The sequence below is a fragment of the Akebia trifoliata genome, unplaced genomic scaffold, assembly GCF_017979445.1.
Source record: "Akebia trifoliata isolate Shusen 1 unplaced genomic scaffold, ASM1797944v1 Contig00373, whole genome shotgun sequence".
In the NCBI taxonomy this organism is placed as follows: Eukaryota; Viridiplantae; Streptophyta; class Magnoliopsida; order Ranunculales; family Lardizabalaceae; genus Akebia; species Akebia trifoliata.
The window spans coordinates 52,992-74,066 of NW_028236993.1; the positions used below are offsets into that span (position 1 = coordinate 52,992).

At 32.9% G+C, this 21,075-nt stretch overlaps 1 protein-coding gene across 1 annotated transcript; it reads right to left on the bottom strand.

Moving 5' to 3' along the window:
• Positions 1-1,734: 1,734 nt before the first annotated feature.
• On the bottom strand, positions 1,735-16,933 carry LOC147381530 ((S)-coclaurine N-methyltransferase-like). The gene is made up of 7 exons (XM_086430302.1): positions 16,829-16,933; positions 5,854-6,078; positions 4,889-4,988; positions 4,699-4,809; positions 3,908-3,991; positions 3,055-3,113; positions 1,735-2,206 (listed from the first exon to the last, which is right to left on the bottom strand). Exons 1-7 carry the CDS (start codon positions 16,924-16,926, stop codon positions 2,014-2,016), a joined length of 870 nt encoding a protein of 289 aa, XP_086286428.1. The 5' UTR covers positions 16,927-16,933; the 3' UTR covers positions 1,735-2,013.
• Positions 16,934-21,075: the final 4,142 nt, after the last annotated feature.

The following is a 21,075-nucleotide window of genomic DNA, read 5'->3' on the forward strand; positions in this document are numbered from 1 at the left end:
ATTTTTTTACAAACAGCCTTACACAATTCCTGTTTTGGTTCATTTTGTACAGACAAATTGAATGTTTAACCTTCCCAAAAAAAAAAAAAAAAAATTGAATGTTTTAGACAAAATTAAATGGAGGAACAAGATTCATTAAGCCAACCAAGAAAAAACAACAATGAATAGATTTTTAGTATCATTGACATGGGCGGGTCATTTACATTCAATTGTTCAGATAACTATCCTTAATCTGGCAATAGATCATTGTTCGGTTACCCTACCAGTTGGATTGGTGAACTGATGATCCGGTCCATTCTAATTCAAAAATATGTGGCTTTTAAATCATAATTTTGAGGAAATGATACATGAATGATGGAACCTATCTTTCACAGGTAGGCAGGGTACATATTCCAGTGTTAAGTTAAAAGTCATTAAGGAGTATTTGAAAGTTTGGAATAGGGAATCATTCGGTAGAGCAAGAAGGAGATGTTAGGGGAGATTCGAAGGCTTGAGAAGAAAGAGAAATATACAGGTGTATCAGTTGAAGAGAATGTGGAAAGGGTTAATGACGCATGACATTAACCAACACTCCACAAAAGCCGATTGATGAGGAACATGAGATTAATTCCTTTACCTCATTATCCAAAGTACCCAGTTAGACCTTCCCCTCTTTAGTGGGTCCCACCTCATGGGCCTCATCTCATGGGTCACCTCCATCAATGATCCCACCTCGTGGATCACCCTAACCAACATGGAAATGCCCTTGCACCATTCAGCCACGCTGAAGAGGAGGCTTGAACACGAGACCTGCTATGATATCATTTTACGTATGACATCAACCAATACTTCACAAAAGCCTCAAAGGAGTGTGAGATCAATTCTTTCATCTCATAGCCTGAGTACCCACTAAAGATCTCCCCCCTTAGTGGATCACACTTCATGGGGCCACCCTACCCAGCATGGAGATGCCCCTGCATCATCCATCCACACTGTGAAGGAGACTTGAACACGAAACTTGACACTAATACCATTTGACATAGGAGGTTGACTCATACTCCACAAAAATCATAACTGATAAGGAGCGTGAGATTAATTCCTTTATCTCATAGCCCAAAGTACCCAGTCAATCCCTCCCCTTTAGTGGATCCCACTTGATGCAAGACATTGACAATTACTTCACAACAATTACGATTGATGAAGAATAGGTGAGGAGCGTGAGATTAATTCTTTTATCACATTGCCTAAAGTACCCAGAAAAGCTCTCCCCCCTTAGTGGATCACACTTCATGGGGCCACCCCACCCAGCGTAATGGGGGTCGTAGGAACCCCACCCTATATATATATATAATTTTATAATGGGGTTGTTTGACTTACGTTCGACTAGGGGGACCAGATGATCCAGGGCATATGGGTCCCTCCCTTGGGCATATGCAAGGCCTGCAGATCACACGCACCAGGTAAGTGAGGGAGTGCCCTCGTGGGAGGCCCCAAGGAAATATTACTCATATTGGATATTGAACACAAAACCTATGGACTCTCGCTGCTTATTGGATCCGATATTGCCATTGAGCCACCCCCTCGGGGTTTAATTATCTCATAATATCTTTGATCGAGACAAAACTCAATTTTTCTCAGAAAATATGGTTTTTGCATGTCTTCCAACTGTGATTGTTATTTGTCTTCGATGTACATGACTAAACCATCTAAGTTAGTGAAGGAAAGATAGCAGCGAAGAGGAATGCATTCAGAGTAAGATATAATAAGCAAGTTTGAAACGAAAAGTAGTTGTTAACAATGGGAAATTTTAGAGAACAAAAATGTTGATAAGAGATGAGCAACGACAATTGCAAAGAGCCACAAACGAAGTAGAAACATATTGGTGAGAATGTGCTCTATAACGGATGTCACATAAGGACCCTTATGTCCAATGTTTCCAAAAGAACCATTCATTTCCAAAAGAAATGAAAAGGCTTAGGTGAGGGAAAAAAAATAGAACCCCAAATAGAACACCTTGAGCAGGACATGAGATGTCTATTTCTTCTTGAGTAGAAAAAGTGCAACCATCCATTCTTCTCCATCATTATATCCGAAGAGCTCTGCCACTGCTATGAAGAAAGTTCGCCAATAGACAGTCCACTTGACAGCTGAATCCTTGCCGTAAGTAGACTCCATTATTGGCTTTATGGAATCCAAGTTCTGATCCATTCTTTTAAGCCACTCTTCACTACATAACAAAAAAAAGAAAAGTGAGGAAATTGCCTTACCAGCACAAAGTTTTCAAGCATTCACCGGGCAAGCGCACTTTGAAACTATTTCTCAAAATGATAAAGTTATCTTTTTGAGAATTAAAATTTTTTCCAAACCAATTGCACATGATTTGGTAAAGCAACACCCCATTATTGGCTTTGTAAAATCCAAGTAAGTAGACTCCATTATTGGCTTTAGGGAATCCAAGTTCTGATCCATTCTTTTAAGCCAATCTTTTACCAGCATGAAGTTTTCAAGCAATTACCGGGCCAGCGCACTTTGAAACTATTTCTTAAAATGATAAAGTTATCTCTTTGAGAATTAAAATTTTTTCCAAACCCCCCCCCCCCCCCCCCCCACAAAAAAAAAAAAAAAAAAAAAAGAAAACCCAAAAGAAAGATATTATTAGTTGGAGTATAAAATGGTGTGATAAACTAAGAGAAAGTCGAGTGACATGTTTCAGTCACGCACAAAAGAAGGCCAACCATAACCTCAATTCAAAGGAATGTACAAGTTGAAGGTTCTAAAAGAGCCAGAGAAAAACCAAAAAAGTACTTGCATTGAGTTAGCGAAATCGAATATAAACACTTGAATTAACAGAAGGAAAAACCTTAGACAAAATCCAATGGAAGAATATGATTCGATCAACCCAACCCAAATATTTGGGATAAGGATTTGATGATTTAAAAGCATCAGACCATAACAAAGTTCAAAAACCAAAATGAAACAATTCGACCTGAACGTTAGTAATGTGAAAAGCCGTTTTAAAAAAGTCAATAAAAAAGAAAATTGAAATAGAATTACCAACATTCATTTCACCCTTACCTTGTCTGTGCATAATGTTTTCCATTTACAAGCCAATGGTTGACAACAGAAACATCATCCTGCACAAAATCATCATAAAAGTAAATCATATTGAGATCTAAGATCTCCTTGGTTTTAAGATAATTGTACCCAACTAGTTAAAACAAAATGGCTGCATTGTTGTTTACAAGGCCCGAAATTACATGGAGATGCTCCTAGTACTATATTTCAGGGGCTTTCGATACCTCTTCTCACTTTTAAGGTAATATTTAAGCAAAATGAAGAACTAGGAATAGCAGTACATAGAAGTATGATGGCAAATTAAATTTTGGATGCACCATTTTTGTGCTGTGTAGGCAAGGGAGTTAGTGGTTAGGAATTAGTAGGTGAAGGTGGGTTTTTCAACTAATAGTTTTTTGCTCACAGAATCTGGGATCCACCAATCATATGGGCCCACGTGTATTGAATGGAATCCCCAATTTACAAAATTACCCTCATTAGGCATGACATGGAACATGCTAGAGAGTCTGTGACTAGAAATTATGTGAGCAAAAAATCATTCGTTTTCAACCCATGTCATGGTACCAACACTCGGAAACTTTAACCAACTTAGCAAGTATTTCAACAATAGGTACTTTTTTTTTTTTCAATTTAGAAGATGATGAGAGTTAGATGCATTTCGACATGTTTTTGACATCCGAACAAGTAGCAGTTGAGTTGAAGGAAACAAATCAAGAAAGAGTAAATGGTTAGGAACAAAGAGGTTGCCTAGGATTGATGGTATTACAACTCACATGAAATACCATCATTTCCATGCAAAACCTAAGTGAGACTATTAGAGGATGTTGTCGAAATGGGATCCTGCACAACTCACCTGGAAGTACAAAAGCAGATTTGCAGACGGCATTGTCCCTCCGGTGAAAAAGTATCTGGTAATCCAGTCATCTTCATTTGTGTCCTACACACACAAAATAAAAAATAAAAAAAATGGTTAGCTTGCACAATTACGATGAAGAAAAATTGGTTGTGTTCTTCTTCAGTGCTTTTGTGATTTGATCTGTGGTTTCGATTCTATGATCCAAGTATACAACCAAGATGAGATGAAGAAATAGAGAACAAAACTTGTTATCCTTCATCATCAATATCACCTATGATGCCTTATCCCAAATATTGGGGTTGGCAACATAAATCCTCTTTCACTATTCAACTTTATAAGAGCTATCTTATGTCAAGGAGTGTGACAGAGCATCTCTTCCAACTACCTCACTCCACGACATTTTCAACCCCTCCTCTAGACCCTTACAGCCTTCAACTTGCACCAAACACCGTAATTGTACTTTTTAATTGAGAAAATAATTTTTGACTGGTTAATCTTTGTTGATACGAAGTTGAATAATTAAAAAAAAAAAAAACATTGCAACTATACAAGCCCCATATTGCCAAATACAGGAAACCATGGCATTTTTTCCCCTTCTAGCCTTCAACTTGCACCAAACACCATAATTGTACTTTTTAATCAAGAAAATAAATTATTGATAGCGGAATCTTCTATACTTCAGTAATTAAAAAAAAAAAAAAATTGCAACTATACAAGCACTCAATAAACTGCCTAATAAAAGTAGCAGTGAGTGTTCTTGGAAATTTTACCTAATAGATGGAGATTACCTCAAAGTGGTAAGCGAATGCTTTGTGACAGAAGTGATCAACAAAAAGGAGGCCATCCAAATTCATCCACTTGGATATTTTCTTAAGAAGCTCCTTATAGTTCTTCATGTGCTGTGTGAGGGACACGAACCTGTGTTTAGACCACATCGAATAAACTTCATACTCGGAAATATGCTAAAAATTTGCATACCTCAAACATTTCTATGGAAAAAATCCGATCGAAGGAGGCCTCCATCTCAAATGTGCTAATATCGGCTGCAATAATATCCACATTCTGCAGTTGTAGGTCACTGTCCAAGGACACTAATTGGTCATCACCTTGGCATTAATGCAAAACAGGTCATGCATTAGAAATATTTATGTACGTTGGGAGTTATTGAGAATTTTCAAATATTTAGTCTAAAATTATTCTTTGTGACATAGTCAAATCTGGTGAAACACAGGAGAAGATCACTATCCCCCTCCTTATCATAAAACCTTGAATCCACAAGGCCAATCAACAACAACAACAACATCCCTTACAATGCACTGAATAAACTTAGAAAAAAAGAAACTTCAAATTTGGCTCCACTTTGTACCCCCATCATACTTCACCAAAATAACAAACTTTCGAAAAATAGCAAAAACTCTAATTTGATTAAAAAATTCTATTAACCTTATAATACTTAATAACAATCAAGTAAAACAAATTAGGACTCAAAATAGCCTGAAATCAGCTAAAAAAATTATTATAATAATAAATTAAAAAAAGAGAGTAAATTTTCAACTTAGACTGAAATTTGACATCCAAATGATATTTTTCTCAAGATACGATATTGTAAAAGAAAACATCATAGATTTTGTCATTAGTTTTCTGAATTGGTATTATAATAGCGATACATTTATGATTGCAAAGTTACGCTCATTTGGAGCTAAGCCTTTCAGCCCTGACACACCTTCCTTCGGTTTTCTTTCTTGAGATCCTGTCCTACATCACCTTGATTAATCACATTTAGTTATTTAAAAAGAGGAAACTACACATATACACTCATAATATGCAGTTTGTGATTATTTGGATTTCAGTTATTAGTAAACCAATTTCAAACTTCAGTTAAGTTAAGAAATTTAATAAGGCATACCACGTGATTTCAAGTTTCAAGCAGATATGCAATATACCTGCACTTTGCCTCTATGTATGCTTTCTGTGTAATTGAATTACAAATCCCTGTAACCTTGCAGCTATGATATTTCTGTGCAATATATAAAGAGAGGGATCCCCAACCACATCCCACATCAAGTACAGTTTGACCATCTTTTATTTGTGCTCTCTCACAGTAAAGTTCCAACATTGCTTTCTCTGCATCCTCTAATGTGTTTGACTTATCATGGAAGTAGCAACAGCTGCACAAGTTCATATCCAACAAAATTTCAGTTAAATCTTATTTCGTTTTCATTTTAATGAAAAAAGAAACGTAATCGCATTAGAAATGGATAAACTACAAATACAATTTGCATTTCAAGCATGATTGTAAGGTAATAGTTCCATTTCTCTCAGTCTCTACCTTTAAAATTTTATGTCGAAATTATTGTATTTTTTCTACTAGTTAGTCACTTGTAATGTGGATCCCTAGATATGGGATGAACAATCAAGAAACAGGAGATTTGCGTAGTTCATCTAAGAGAGTTTCCATGGATAAGAGAGTTTCCACTATAGCAGATGACGATTACAGCCTTAACTTATTTAATCGTATGTTTCCCAATCCAAAATTAACTATCCTGAAATACAAAATATCATTTGCCCTTACAACAAATACCCACCAAGATCTTAATTCAAGACATCCAACCAACCATCATATCTATTTGGTTATGTACATTAATTGAATGCCAGATCCACATACATATAGACATTTTCAGAAGGATCATTTGAAAAATTTAGTCTCACAGAATTCTCTTAACTCTTAATATTGTCTTCAAGGAAGTACCTTTAATATAATTAATACAAAATTAACAAAGTTCAAAAAAAAAAAAAAAAAAAATGAAACAGAGGGATTTTCTTAAATTGACAATTTTGCTTTTTAGGTGGTTGAGGAGTGCAAAAGATAATGAAATATTTTATTTTAATGATTTTGATTTTAAGTTGGGCCTTGTAATTTTTCAGTGTCCCCAAAGGATCCATTTTATGGTTGCAAGTCCAGATGGTACAAAATGGATTTGATAGGAAAAAGACAACTATTCTTAAAATGGTACCGATGTTATTAGTAAGCCCTGAGCAGCAAAGCAAGTTCCATCCAAAACCACATTCAACAACTTGGGGTTTGGGACTAAGTAGGTAAGAAGAATATTTTAAAAATGGCAAAATTTGCAAAGTTAAGGGAAAAAATGGATTTGGGTTAGCATGTGTACTAGTGGAAACAAATATGTAAGAGGCAAAACGAAAAGTCGCAATTAAATTAGTGAAGGAATTAATCATGTTTATAAGATAAGTATTTAAGATAATCTCGTAATTTTAATAATTTCTTTGGTATGGGTATTTGTGAAATTTTAAAATGCAAGATAACGTATCTTTGATGAAAATATTTTTGTCACGCCCCAAAAACTCAACCTGAATCCCCATGATTCCCAAATTGAATATAGAGGCATGATATATAACTCATATTATGATAGTCAATATATAAACGTAAACGATAAATAAATAACTATATGTCATACTTGATCATTGTCCAACAGAACAGATATGCATCCTCAAACATCAGTACACTTGACATATATACATAAAACAGTGACGACACAATACTGTGTTCATAATTACATAAGAAAACGACAACGGAAGACTTAAACCTAACTCTAGTTCAAGACTTATCAATAATACCTATGCTCCTCTAATGGAAGTTTGGACTGATCATTTATAAATCAATGGCCTTGAACTTCTTCGGAAGGATCATTTTAACTAAAGGTGCCTAAATTTTTTGATGTCGTAGAGGTGAGTAATAAGGGAGTTACCCAGTAGGAGAATCTTACAATTATAAATAATAGTACCCTATATGCAGTTTAAACATTCTACGGATTCATAAATCATGCATATTTGATATTCAACACATAATTGAAAATAATTGAACATCGATGTCATAAAACTTAGTAGAAAATTAAAACATAATTAAAAATCTGAAGAAACAATTATTTATAATATAACATCAAATAATAGAGTACTATAATAGAGAATTGAAGATCACGACTGATATAAACATCTCAGTCAAAATACGATTATTCTAATACTTCACCAGTATAAAATCACACCGTTAGTTCTTAATTCTATGACAAGCCTCTGTTACAATTTGAATAACTGTCTTCCAACTCAAGTTGATCGTTGATCAAGGCCTTAAGAAACGGGCCAAATCAAGTAGATTTCTCTTTCCTGACTATTCTAGATTATTAATGATCATTAACTAGTCATCTTCATCTATCCCAATCTAGTGTGCATGTGATCCTCAATAATCTCTATCAATCACACAATATCTACATTTTATTCTCTATTAATGATAGAAAGAAAATTCCCGAATTCATGTTATGATGTTATGTTTTTATGTATCCCATAATACATAAGAACTCAAACAACGCAACTGTTATCCTAAAATAAAACATTGTTCTAGAAATGTTACAACACGTTATTCTTTATAGGTTTTCACAATTTTTTTAATAAATCACTAAAATACTACATATAAATATTTATTTTCTTTTCAAATGTATTAAAAGTAAAACATACACATGTTTTAAATACTCAGTCCACTTTTAAATGTACAGCGTCATCTCTCTTTTCTTTTTCTTTCTTTTGTGTCTTACACGACCATTAGTCGAAGTATTTCTCTCATTCGTGTCTTACACAGTCTATGACTGAAGTATCACATATTCTTTTCTCTCTTTTGTGTCTTATATGGCATATGTCGAAGCATCTCACCAACTGGATATTTTAAAAACACAACAATCAATTGAGAATTCGTTCTCATATTTTATTTTAAATAAAATATTTTTCTTACCCAACTTTTTATTTTAAAAATTATAACATATAACAAAATTAACAAATTTTACTTGAAATTAGATTTCATGCATGTTTTTGAAAATAATTGAACATATGTAAAATGTGAAAAAAACAGCAAGTTTTTCTTTTTATAAATAAATTATTTTCATGCTTTTGAAATATTAAAATACATGTAAAACATAAAAATACAAAAATATTTAATTTTTTTGTATAAATATACTATCAAGTATATTGTAAAAGTACAAAAATCAACAACTCTTTAGTTGTTGTATTATTATTTTTATGCGTATAAAATATACAATAAAATACGTATAAATGTGAACAAAATAAGTATAAAATAACAATTTTTAATCATTCAATCTAGCATACATATTGTGTAAATGTTATGCAAAAAATAATAACTTTTAATAATCGCTATATTTTATTTTTAACGTGTATAAACTACGTATAAAATAACAATTTTTAATCATTCAATTAAGTATACATATTATGTAAATTTTATGAAAAAATAACAACTTTCATAGTTGCTGTATTTTATTTTTAGCATGTATAAATACGTATAAAATATGTATAAACTAACAACAAGCATATAATAAATTCTTTTTAAATAAAACATCAACTATTAATATGCTTTAAACTCATAAAAAAATAATATAAATATATATAAAATATGTGCATACTATTGAAAATAATTATAAAATACTTTTTATTTTAAAATTACTAAATTAGAAATATTTTAAAATTACAAAATAAATTCTATTTTACAACTACAAAATCAGCAATATTATTTTTCAGTTTTCCTAAAACTATTATAAAGAATTAAAAGGGCCTACCTCATTATTTATTTTTATTTTCTTTTCCTTATTTCCTTTCTCTTCTTTATTTTATTTTTATTTTTCCTTCATTTTTTTTCTCTTTCTTTTTCCTTCTTTCTTTGTGCAGAATATGAAACAAAAAAAATCAACTAACACAAAATATTAGGTTTTATTAAAATATCTAGATATTTACTAAAATTTTAATTCTTTAAGAATTTTCTAAAAAATTAGACTTTGGTAAACTTGATTTAGTTAAAATTGGTTGACCAAAGTTGACTTGACTTGAGTCAACATGGCTGACTCAGTCAACCTTAGTTGACTTAGTCAATATTTATTATTTTTTACATTATAATTTTGGTAAATTCATATTCATTTTCATATAATAAGTTGTAAAACCCCGAATTTCTGATTCGTATCTCGAGAAAAAATAAATAGTGAAATTTTGAAAAAATCTTAAAAGTGGGACACAAGGTAAAACTGTAGGATTTAGTTATGATCATTTTTAATGGAATCTAACCTCACCATTAGATTTGAAAATGATTGAAAAACATACTTTAGCCTGTAAACATGCTCAAATGCGAGTCCAAACATAAAAGTTACAAAATCCTCGATTACCGAGTTGGACTAGGCTAAAATAGTGACTTTTTGTTAAAGCAAAAATTTTTAAGATGAGATTATACCATTGGATTCGTAACAAAAAATTATTGAACATGAAATATTTATTTGTCATTTTTGGAGCACAAAAAGTCGAATTATCATCAAAAACGAAAATGACGTCAATTTTAGGGGTCACCTCAGGCTAAAAATTTAAACTTTTGTTAGAGATAGAATTTGTAGAAATTGACTATAATATTAGATCCAAAACTAAAAATTAGACGAAATAGAGTATTTATTCGTTACTTTTGGAGTCCGTACGGTCAAGTTATCGTCGATCGAAACAATAGGCAAAATACCGATTTCGTCCCAAGATATATATAAATAATTTTTTTTAATTTTTTCACTTTCACATTCGTTTTAAACGAACCAAAATCAGCTAACTTTTAAAAAAAATTTGTTTTTCCTTCGAATTTCAACTTCAGATCTTTCACAAACGATTCGCTGTTGACATCCGACGCAGAAAGGAGAAACGTCCGCAACCTCGACATCTACAAAACCCACCCAAATTCCTTCCGTTTTCTTTTCTTTTTCACCCCATATCTTCAAAAAATAACCGTATATATATACGGGGGTTTCATAACTTCGACCTCGGATTTCATTCGTTTCGGGGTCAAATCGTCCTCCACCGTAGAAAGGAGAAAGGACGATAACATCGAGATCTTCGAAATCACCGGACTGATTTCAAAAATTAGTAGTCTCGAAGTACGAGTTACCTCGATTTTCACATGGTAATCGCCTTTATTTTCGCGCACGTGCTTCAATTCCGTCGCCTAGAGATAGTAAGGAATTCTCAATTTCTATTAGTAATCGTAAATTGTGAAAATTACATTTATGATTTTATTAAAAATTTGTGGTGAGTTTCCAAAAATATCAAATTCAATTGGTTATTTCAAATTCACGCCAAAACTTGTATGTTTGATATGTTTAACTGTATTTTATAATAAATTATACGTGGGTAGGATATGTAACCAGGTTATTTCCGTTAGTTGGGTCATGTGTATCGCTCGGACCCCGTTTTGGTTTAAGTTTTGTACTTTTTAAATGTTATTGATAAAAATAAATTTCATAGTTGAAAAAATGATTTAATATTAAATGAACTCATATTTAGTTGATGAATATCAGAAAGTGGATATTTTATTTGAGAGATTGCAAACTGTAAAAAAATTGAAAAAAGGGAAAAATGGTATAAAACGGTAAAATGTCAAAGTCACACCCGAGGGTGATGTTTGTATTTTACATTGTTGTATTATGTGTAGGTTGGTGAATGGATATCTAAGGATAATGTTATTAGTTGCATGTTTATTTACTTTCTGTTAGTGCGAGGCGCTGTTTACGTTTTCGTTCCGTTATTTATTTTAGGCCGGTTGAGCCACAGTTATATGGTAGGAAACTGGATATCCATTCTCAACCTTGTATTGTTAATTTCTCTTTTATTTTCAAATGAAAATAATATATATATATATATATATATAGGGAGCGGTTCGGCAGCCCTAAAGTTTGCCAAGTTAGGTGCCAAACATTTTTTGTAAATCACTTTTGATGGGATTAGAAGTTTTAGAATAGGTTGATTTTTTGTGAGGATGATCTCTACGGTGAAGAGATCATCCTCACAAAAAATAAGCTCATTTTGAAACTTCTAACCCTAATTTACAAGTTGAAGAATCGTGGACCGTCCAATTTTTGTAAATCACTTTTGATGGGGTTAGAAGTTTTGGAATAGGTTGATTTTTGGTGAGGATGATCTCCTCATCATAGAGATCATCCTCACAAAAAATCAGCTCATTCCAAAGCTTCTAACCCATATTTTGAAAAATGTTTGGCACCAAACTTGGCAAACTTTAGGGCTGCTGAACCGTCCCCATATCTATATATATATATATATATATATATATATATATATATATATATATATATATATAGGGAGCGGTTCGGCAGCCCTAAAGTTTGCCAAGTTTGGTGCCAAACATTTTTTGTAAATCACTTTTGATGGGGTTAGAAGTTTTGGAATTGACTGATTTTTTGTGAGGATGATCTCTACGGTAAAGAGATCATCCTCACAAAAAACCAGCTCATTGTGAAACTTCTAACCCTAATTTACAAGTTGAAGAATCGTGGACCGTCCAATTTTTGTAAATCACTTTTGGTAGGATTAGAAGTTTTGAAATAGGCTGATTTTTGATGAGGATGATCTCTTCATCATAGAGATCATCCTCACAAAAAATCAGCTCATTCCAAAGTTTCTAACCCATATTTTGAAAAATGTTTGGCACCAAACTTGGCAAACTTTAGGGCTACTGAACTGTCCCCATATATATATATATATAAATTATAAACTGTTAAAGAGTATGTGAATGCCTGAATGGATAGTGCGTCATATCATCCGGAATGGTGTCCTATCTTGGGATGTATGGTAGGAACCACAAAGCTCATACATAGTATGGGACGCGTATGAAAGTGGAGTCACAATTAGAATCCAGGTAATTCCTCTCTATCTTTACCAGTGAACTTGTAATTTAAACGTGATCGTATACAAATGGTTTGTATATTTGAGAATCACATACACGCCTGATAGACATAGACGAAGATGATTAGTCAGTGATCACTAACAATCTATAGTAGTTGAACATTCTGACACATCGAAAAGAAACACATTGCTTACGATCACGTCAAACGGCCAGTCTGAGCCTGATAAATGGTCAACCAAGCGTGGTAAGTATAGCGACAGACCACAAACTCAGGAACTTGTAACATCATGTCCCGATTGGGAGCAATCTAGTCGTGAATCCAGCTCTTTAATTTCAATACTCCACCATTGTGTATTATGTATCTGTTGTCTTATTTTGATATATAAAATGAAATGCATTTTTAATGTTTCCATTTGATCAATTAGATTTGTAAAAAAAGATAATGTTATAGTGAGTACTGCTGATCGATGTAATATGAGTTTTAAAATATTTAGTTACTCATCACTGGTTATATGTATCAGTTAATCGTAGTTTCTTCTGTAAAACTTTGCATATTATAATTCAGTATGTTTATTCATTCATATTAGGAGAGGTTATTGGTAGAAATTATTTTCTTCCTTACTAGGTAACCATTGTTACTCACCATTTTCTTCTTCATTTTTTTAGTTTCACATCCGAAGCTTAACGAGGCAGGTGTAGAACATGAGTGAGAATTATCTGTTGGGTCAGATAAACAGTCATAGTTCGTCACTTGGTGAGTACTGGGGTTATACCCCTTAGTGGTATCGATTTGTCCAAAAGTATTATAAATTTTGTTCTGAGCGTTAGGATTTTTATTAGAATAAGAAAATTTTATATAATCCCGTGTATAAATTTCTTCTTTCGCACTCTGATCTATCGTACGTTATTAGATGTATATAGGCTTCCGTTAGTATTATATTTTGTATGTATATATGCAGGATTGTATGTCGTTTATTAGGTGCAGGTTAAACGTCTTGGAATGCTAACATAAACAGAGGAGACTATGCTGAAATTTCGAAGTGCCACCTAGTACCTTGAGATCTAACATGGGGATTTGTGTTAGCGTTTGGCGGGACGCCACATAAGTATTGAGTATAATCCAATAATTTGAATAATTTCTTCGTTAGGGGAATTTGTGTAATTTTAAAATGCATGGCAACGTATATTTGTGAATGATATTTTAGTAAATTTCTATGGATGTTACTCTATAACAAACTTTTGTAAATGATTTGCAACATTTTTTTTGTGCAAATCATTTACTGAAATTTCTTCAAAGTTTAGATGGTCCATGCAAATCATTTGCGTTGTCTAACCAAGCACTCATAAAAGTGATTTTGAAAAATTTATTGTATTTGTGAATGATTTGCATGGTATCAAGCAAGGCCTTAATTGTGACTTTTTTAATAAATCACCAAATTTTATGTCCAAAACCACATCTCCTCTAATTTGTAGAATTTGATTACACCATTAGATTTGGAACGAAAAATTAGATAAAATAGAATATTCATTCGTCACTTTTGGAGTCCGAACGGTCAAACAAAACAACAAATCAAATATCGATTTCGTCCCACTAAAATATATAAATAATTTTAAAAAAAATTGATTTCTTTCTCGACTTTCAATCGTAGATTCACCGTGAACAGGTCACCGTTGACTCCCGACACATAAGAGAAAAACGTCCATAGCCTTGTCCTCTACAAAATCGACTCAGTTTCTTTTCGTTTTCTCTCCTTTTTCACCTCGTATCGTCAAAAATCACTCGTATATGATATGGAGATTTCGAAACTTCGACCCTAGATTTCATCTACTTTGAGGTCAAACCATCTTCTATCGTAGAAGGGAGAAAAGACAATGGCATCGAGATCTTCGAAATCACTAGGTTAGATTTAAAAATCAATCGTTTTGAAATTTGATCCACCTTGATTTTTGTGTCGATCGTCTCGATTTTTGTGCATGTGCTTCAATTCTGTTACCTAAAGATTGTAAAAATTGTATATAGGATTTTAATGAAAATTTATTATATGTTTTAAAAATATAAAATTATTTTCGTTATTTCAAATTCATGCCAGAACTTGCATATTTGATATGTTTAATTGTATTTTAAAATAAATTATAAATGGGTAAGATATTTCACCGAGTTATTTCTGTCAGTTGGATTCTGTGCACTGCTCGGACCATGTTTTGATATAAGTTTTATAAAGTTTCAATTTAAATAATAAAAATGAATTTAAAAGTGTGAAAAAGAATTTGATATTGAAAAATGAATATTTGAGTAAATAAATCTGAAAAATGAATGAGGTATTTGAAAATGTAAAAAGTGCAAGAATTAAAATAAATAAAAAAAGATGAAATGATAAAATGTAAAAGTCACACCCGAAGGGTGATGTCTGCATTTTACATTGTAATGTTATATGTGGGTTGGTGAACGGATATCTAGGGATAATAATATTGGTTGCATGCTTATTTACTTTCTATAGCGCGAGGCGCAAGTTATGTTTTGTTCTGTTATTTATTTAAGGTCGCGTGACCACAGTTGTATAGTAAGAAACTGGATATCCATTCTCAACTTTGTAATGTTAATTTCTCATTTATTTTCAAAGAAAATTTCTTATTTGTTTTGAAACAAAATTTCTTATTTTGTGAATTGTTAAAAAGCTTGCGAATACCTAAAAGGATAGTCTGTCATATCATCCGGAGTGATATACTATCTTGGAATGTATGGTAAAGACAACCAAACTCATACGTGGTATGGGACGCGTATGAGAGTGGAGTCACAACTGGAATCTGGATTTATTCCTCTCTATTTTTACCAATGAACTTGTAATGTAAATGTGGTCGTATACGAATGGATTGTATATTTGAGAATAACATATACCCCTGAAACATAAACGAAGATAATTAGTCAGTGATCACTAACAATCTATAGTAGTCGAACGTTCTAATACATTGAAAAGAAACTCATTACTTATGGTCATGTCAAACGACCAGCATGAGTCAGATAAATAGTCAACTAAGTGTGGTAAGTGCAGCGACTGGCCACAAAGTCAGGAACTAAAAGCTAATAAAGAATTGTAACACCATGTCCCAACTGAGAGTGATCTAGTCGATAATCTCAACTTTCTAATTCCACTACTCGACCATTGTGTATTATGTATATGATGTCTTATTTTGATATATAAAATGAAAGACATATTTAATGTTTCCATTTGATCAATTAAATTTGTATAAAAAGAAAATGTTATAGTGAGTACTGCTGATGAATGTAATGTTAATTTTAAAATATTTAGTTGCTCATCCCTAGTTATATGTACCAATTAATCATAGTTTCTTCCGTAAAACTTTATATATGTTAAAATGATTCAGTATGTTTATTCGTTCATGTTAGGAGAATGTTATTAACAAAAATTGTTTGTTTTCCTACTAGGTAACCATTATTACTCACCATTCCTTCCTCTATTTTTTTAGTTTCAAAACTTGCATTTGGCGAGGCAAGCGTAGAACTAGCAAGTGGAGACCATTTGGTGGGTTAGATAGACGATCAAAGTTCATTACCTGGTGAATGTTGAGGTTATATCCCCTAGTGGTGTTGGTTAGATCAGAAGTATTATAAATTTTGTATTGAGCGTTAGGATTTTTGTTAGAGTGAGGATTTTTACAGTAATCTCATATATTATTTATCCTTTCATACTCTTATTTATCTTACATGGCTAGATGTATATAGATATTCCACTGTTATTCTGTTCTTGTATGTATATACAGGATATTGTCGATTTTGTTTATCAAGTAAAACGCCTTGAAATGCTAACATAAATAAAGGAGATCATGCCGAAATTTCAAGGTGCCACCTAGTGCCTCGAGATCTGACATAGGGCATTATGTTAGCGTTTGGCAGGGCGTCACAAAATACAATATCATGCATCTATAATTGATTTTTGAGTCGTGCTGGAATGACCTCAAGATTGGACCTCATATCGCACATCTTGAAGTGAAAGTGGATAGGAACCATAGATGCTTTTTTACTCATATCTCGAGGAAAACATCATGATTCCCATACATTTTCACACTAGAGTGTACGATGTGAGGTCCAATCTTGAGGTCACTTCAGCATTAAAAACAAGAGATTATACGAATATGGAGTACAATGCATAAGAGTCATTTACCTATATTTCATATTCTCTCCAAGCACCAGCTTGAAAAATAAGGTGGGAAGTTCATAATGTTGGGATTTTGGTTTCTCTGTCTTGATGGCTATAGGCATATTCTCAAGAGCTGTAAAACAAAGCAATTTTATTCATGTATATTAAAAAAATTCTACTAATAATACCAAAAAAATATTAAAAGGTTCATGAATATCGAAAGCATGAATTCAATAAAGGAAATTGGACATTATTTTGAATATTATTTGAGACACTGATTTATTTATCAAATTTTTTTTAATTTGAATTTGAATTTGAATTTGAATTTAGATATGCCTATATTTGATTCGAACAATATCTATAAGCAGGCCTAATTGCAAACTCTGTTTCATCTTCTTTGGAGTCTTTAAAAATAATGAGACATTTTATATTGACTTCCTACAACACGTTGAACACTGTGATGACGTGGTGGTGTGTATGGAACCCTAGATGCTTTTCACTCGTATCTCAAGGAAAATCATCTAAGGTTCTATGCACACATTCATGTCAGCGTAGTGTTGTGGGAAGTCAGTTTGGCATTTTTCAAATAATATAATTAACCTTTTCATTCCTTAGACGGTTTTCAAGACTTATTGCTAAACCTTTCCCCACTTCAATAGTAATTATTATTATTTTAAAATGAAATACCCATTTTCATCAAAAAGTTCTCTTTGTAGTCATTTTAGACACCTCATTTTTGTCTGGATCGAGTCCGAGAGATCAAGAAATCAAGCAGAAGAAGTTTCAGTCCAAGGGAGCAACACACAAGACCCAAAGGCCTACCAAAACATAGAACCAGGGCCCACAGGGCTTGCTACAATCCCAAAACCAAGCATGTCCGTAGCTTAGGCATGAACAAGCCAAATTTAGCCTGTCCGTACAGGGTAGGCAACATCTCGAGGGTTTTGTTATGGGTTTCCAAGTGTAGCTATTTGTTGTGGTCTTATTAATCTTAGGCACTAGTCAAAATTGACTGATTTCGTTCTCATCTACATTAAAGCCTTCTTTTATTAATTATAAAACAACTATGCTTGTGAAAGTCCACTATGTATGGTTGCTAGATTCATAATGGTTTGGTGTAGCTCCTTGATTCGCTACTTAAAAGGTTAGGCCTTACTTCGATCGCTTTGCTCAAGACGACCTAGAAAGATGAGCTCATTTATAATCTATAAGTAAATGGATACTTTATGAAATCAATCCCTTATCTTTCTTCTCAGCAAAATCGAGGGTCAAGGGTTCGCAGATTCAATAAAGTAGCACCCCTTCTATGAGCGTGATTGGAGAATTCATTTAAAAAGTCATCGTGTTTAGTCAAATCAAACAATTCATTTGCAACAAACCTTGTATGTGAACATCTTGGTAAGTAAAAATAGAACCCCTTTTACTAGATAAGGCTAGGCAGGAGCATTTTACATACAATATGCTCTGATTTGTTTTTCTCCTAAATTTTCACTCCTCAACTATAGAAAGATGGGGCGGGTAACATCAAGCTCCAATTCTCTGAAGGAATAATGATTCTTACCCCTCCATCATATGATATGGTTCCCAAATTGTTCGAAATGAGTTATTATGGACATTTTATTCATGAACAACAAATAATTAAATTCACCTATCTATCTATTTACCGATCCAAAATTTTGTCATTTCCTAAATAGGACAGTGAAATGGTTGCATAGATGATGATGGCTGATTGCAAACAAGCTCATTCATTCTCCCGACCTAAGAAAAAGGTTATGTCCGTACCTAAGGTATGGACAGGTTGATTTTCAACCTCCCAGCACCTTACCTTTGGACAACTTTAGTTTTCTCCACCTTACTTACATGCAGTACAGAACACCTCTTTGGGGGAAGCACTCCACTTGGCTCACTCTCAAGCCTTATTCCTTTGGGATCACTACATTTGTCTCTCTATTAAGCCACATTCCCTTGGGACAACTTTTTTTTTACTATTTTGCCCCCACATTTACCTTACTTAACACCACACCTTTGTGCTCAGTATAATTTGGCTAAGCCTCTCAATTTGAATTTTTTCCATCTTACCTCATATTCCACTAACTCTTCTCTACCATTGGGTACCACAAGTCTTTTACCAATTTAACCTTATTTTTATCTTCTCCTAATACCATACAATCTTAAGGTAATTGTGCATTTTCCTTTACCTTTGACCTTGGCCCTACAAATGAACAATGACATCCATACTCCTACTTTGTTGAAATCACTTTATGAAAATGACCAATGAACCCCTTACCCATCTCTTATTCCAAAGTTCTTTCTACCCAATTTCAAACTAAATTGACCAAAGTCAAATGGTCTCAACAAAGTAGGGGTATGGATGTCATTATTTAGTTGTGGAGACCAAGGTAAAAGATTAAGAAAAATAAACAATTACCTTAAGACCATGTTGTATGGTATTGGGAAAGGATAAAACAAGGTTAAAATGGTAAAAGAATTGTGGTCACCCAATATAAAGAAGTTATTAGAATATGAGGTAAGATGGAAAAGAATCAAAATTGAACGATTTAACCAAATTATCTTGAACCCAAAGGTGGGGTGTTAGGTGAGGTAAAAGTGAGGGGAAAATGGTAAAAGATAGTGGTCCCAAGAGAATGAGGCTTAGTAGAGAGACAAGTGTAGTGGTTTCAAGGGAATAAGGTTTGAAAGTGAGTCAAGTGGAGTGGTCCCCCCAAAGAGGTGTTCTATACTGCATGTAAGTGAGGTCGAGAAAAAAGAAAACTAAAGTTATCCAAAGGTAAAGTGCTTAGAGGCTAAAATTAACCTGTCCGTACCATAGGTACAACAAAGCTTGGTTTTGGGATAACTAGCAAGGCTGTGGGCCTTGGTTCTATGCTTTGGTAGGCCTTTGGGTCTTGTGTGTTGCTCCATTAAACCAAAACTTCTTTCGCTTGATTTTTTTATCTCTCGGGCTCGATCCAAACAAAAATGGGGTGTTTGCAGTCATCATCTCCTACACCTCATTTATGGTTTCAAATCTCGCTTGAGACCAAGATGACTTTTTTGAATTGTCTCGCAGTCTAGGTGTCATCCAAAAACGAATGAGATATTCTATGTGAATCATCTCACACGATGTCTCATTTGACGGTCGAGATGACCGGTACAATATTTTGAAAATCTTGGCTGAGTTGGTAAAACTCAACCAAGTCAACTGGGATTTGCATTTTTACTAAAATAATTATTTTTGTAATTTAAATATTTATTTTATAAATAAAAACATGATCTGGTGACTAAATAATATATTCAACCACCTTATCTTATTTTCAAAAAAAGTATTATAATTTATAACCCTAAAGTTTGCCAAATATTTTTTGTAAATCACTTTTAATGGGGTTAGAAGTTTTGGAATAGGTTTATTTTTGGTGAGGATGATCTCCTCGTCATAGAGATCATCCTCACAAAAAATCAGCTCATTCCAAAGCTTCTAAGCCATGTTTTGAAAATGTTTAGCACAATGTTTGGCAAACTTTAGGGTTGCTGAACCGTCCCCGATATATATACTATTATAATGAGAGAAAGTGAAATAAAAGTGGTTTGGCATCAAAATTTGAGTGGCCATAAATGCCCCTAATTTTATGTTTAAATTTAATACAATCTAGGTTAAGTTGGTAAAAAACCAAGAAAATTACACACATGAACTTGCACTATAGTTTTCAAAATTACAACAAAAAAAAAAATTAATGTCATTTTTAAAAACCCTTTAATTAATATTTTAAATTATAAATAAGTACATTTTCTTTTGCATATGCCCCCTTCTAATACATCTTTACAATTATAATGAGAGAAGGCAGAATATAAGTGGTTTGACATCAAAATTTGAGTGGTCATAAATGCCCCACTATAATCTTTAAATTTAATATAATCAGGATCACTTTGGTAAAAAAAAACTAAGAAAATTACAACCTATGATCGTATAATCATGTTGCTTAGTTTTCAAAATTACATGAGTATCCTTTTTATTATATAGTCTTTAAATACCCTTTAATCAATATTTTAAATTATATATATAAGTCCTTTTGATACATGTGCATTTGCTCATGCCCCTTTCTAGTCTATATGATAAAACATAATAGTGGATCCCACTCCTTTATCTACTTTTTTACCTTTAGTCTCTTTTCTCTTCTTTCACTTTCTAAGGATAACCCAACTTTATTGCATTTCAATTTCTACCTTTCTTTTTCTTGAATGCCCCTCCAACTTTATTATCTTTTCTCTATTAC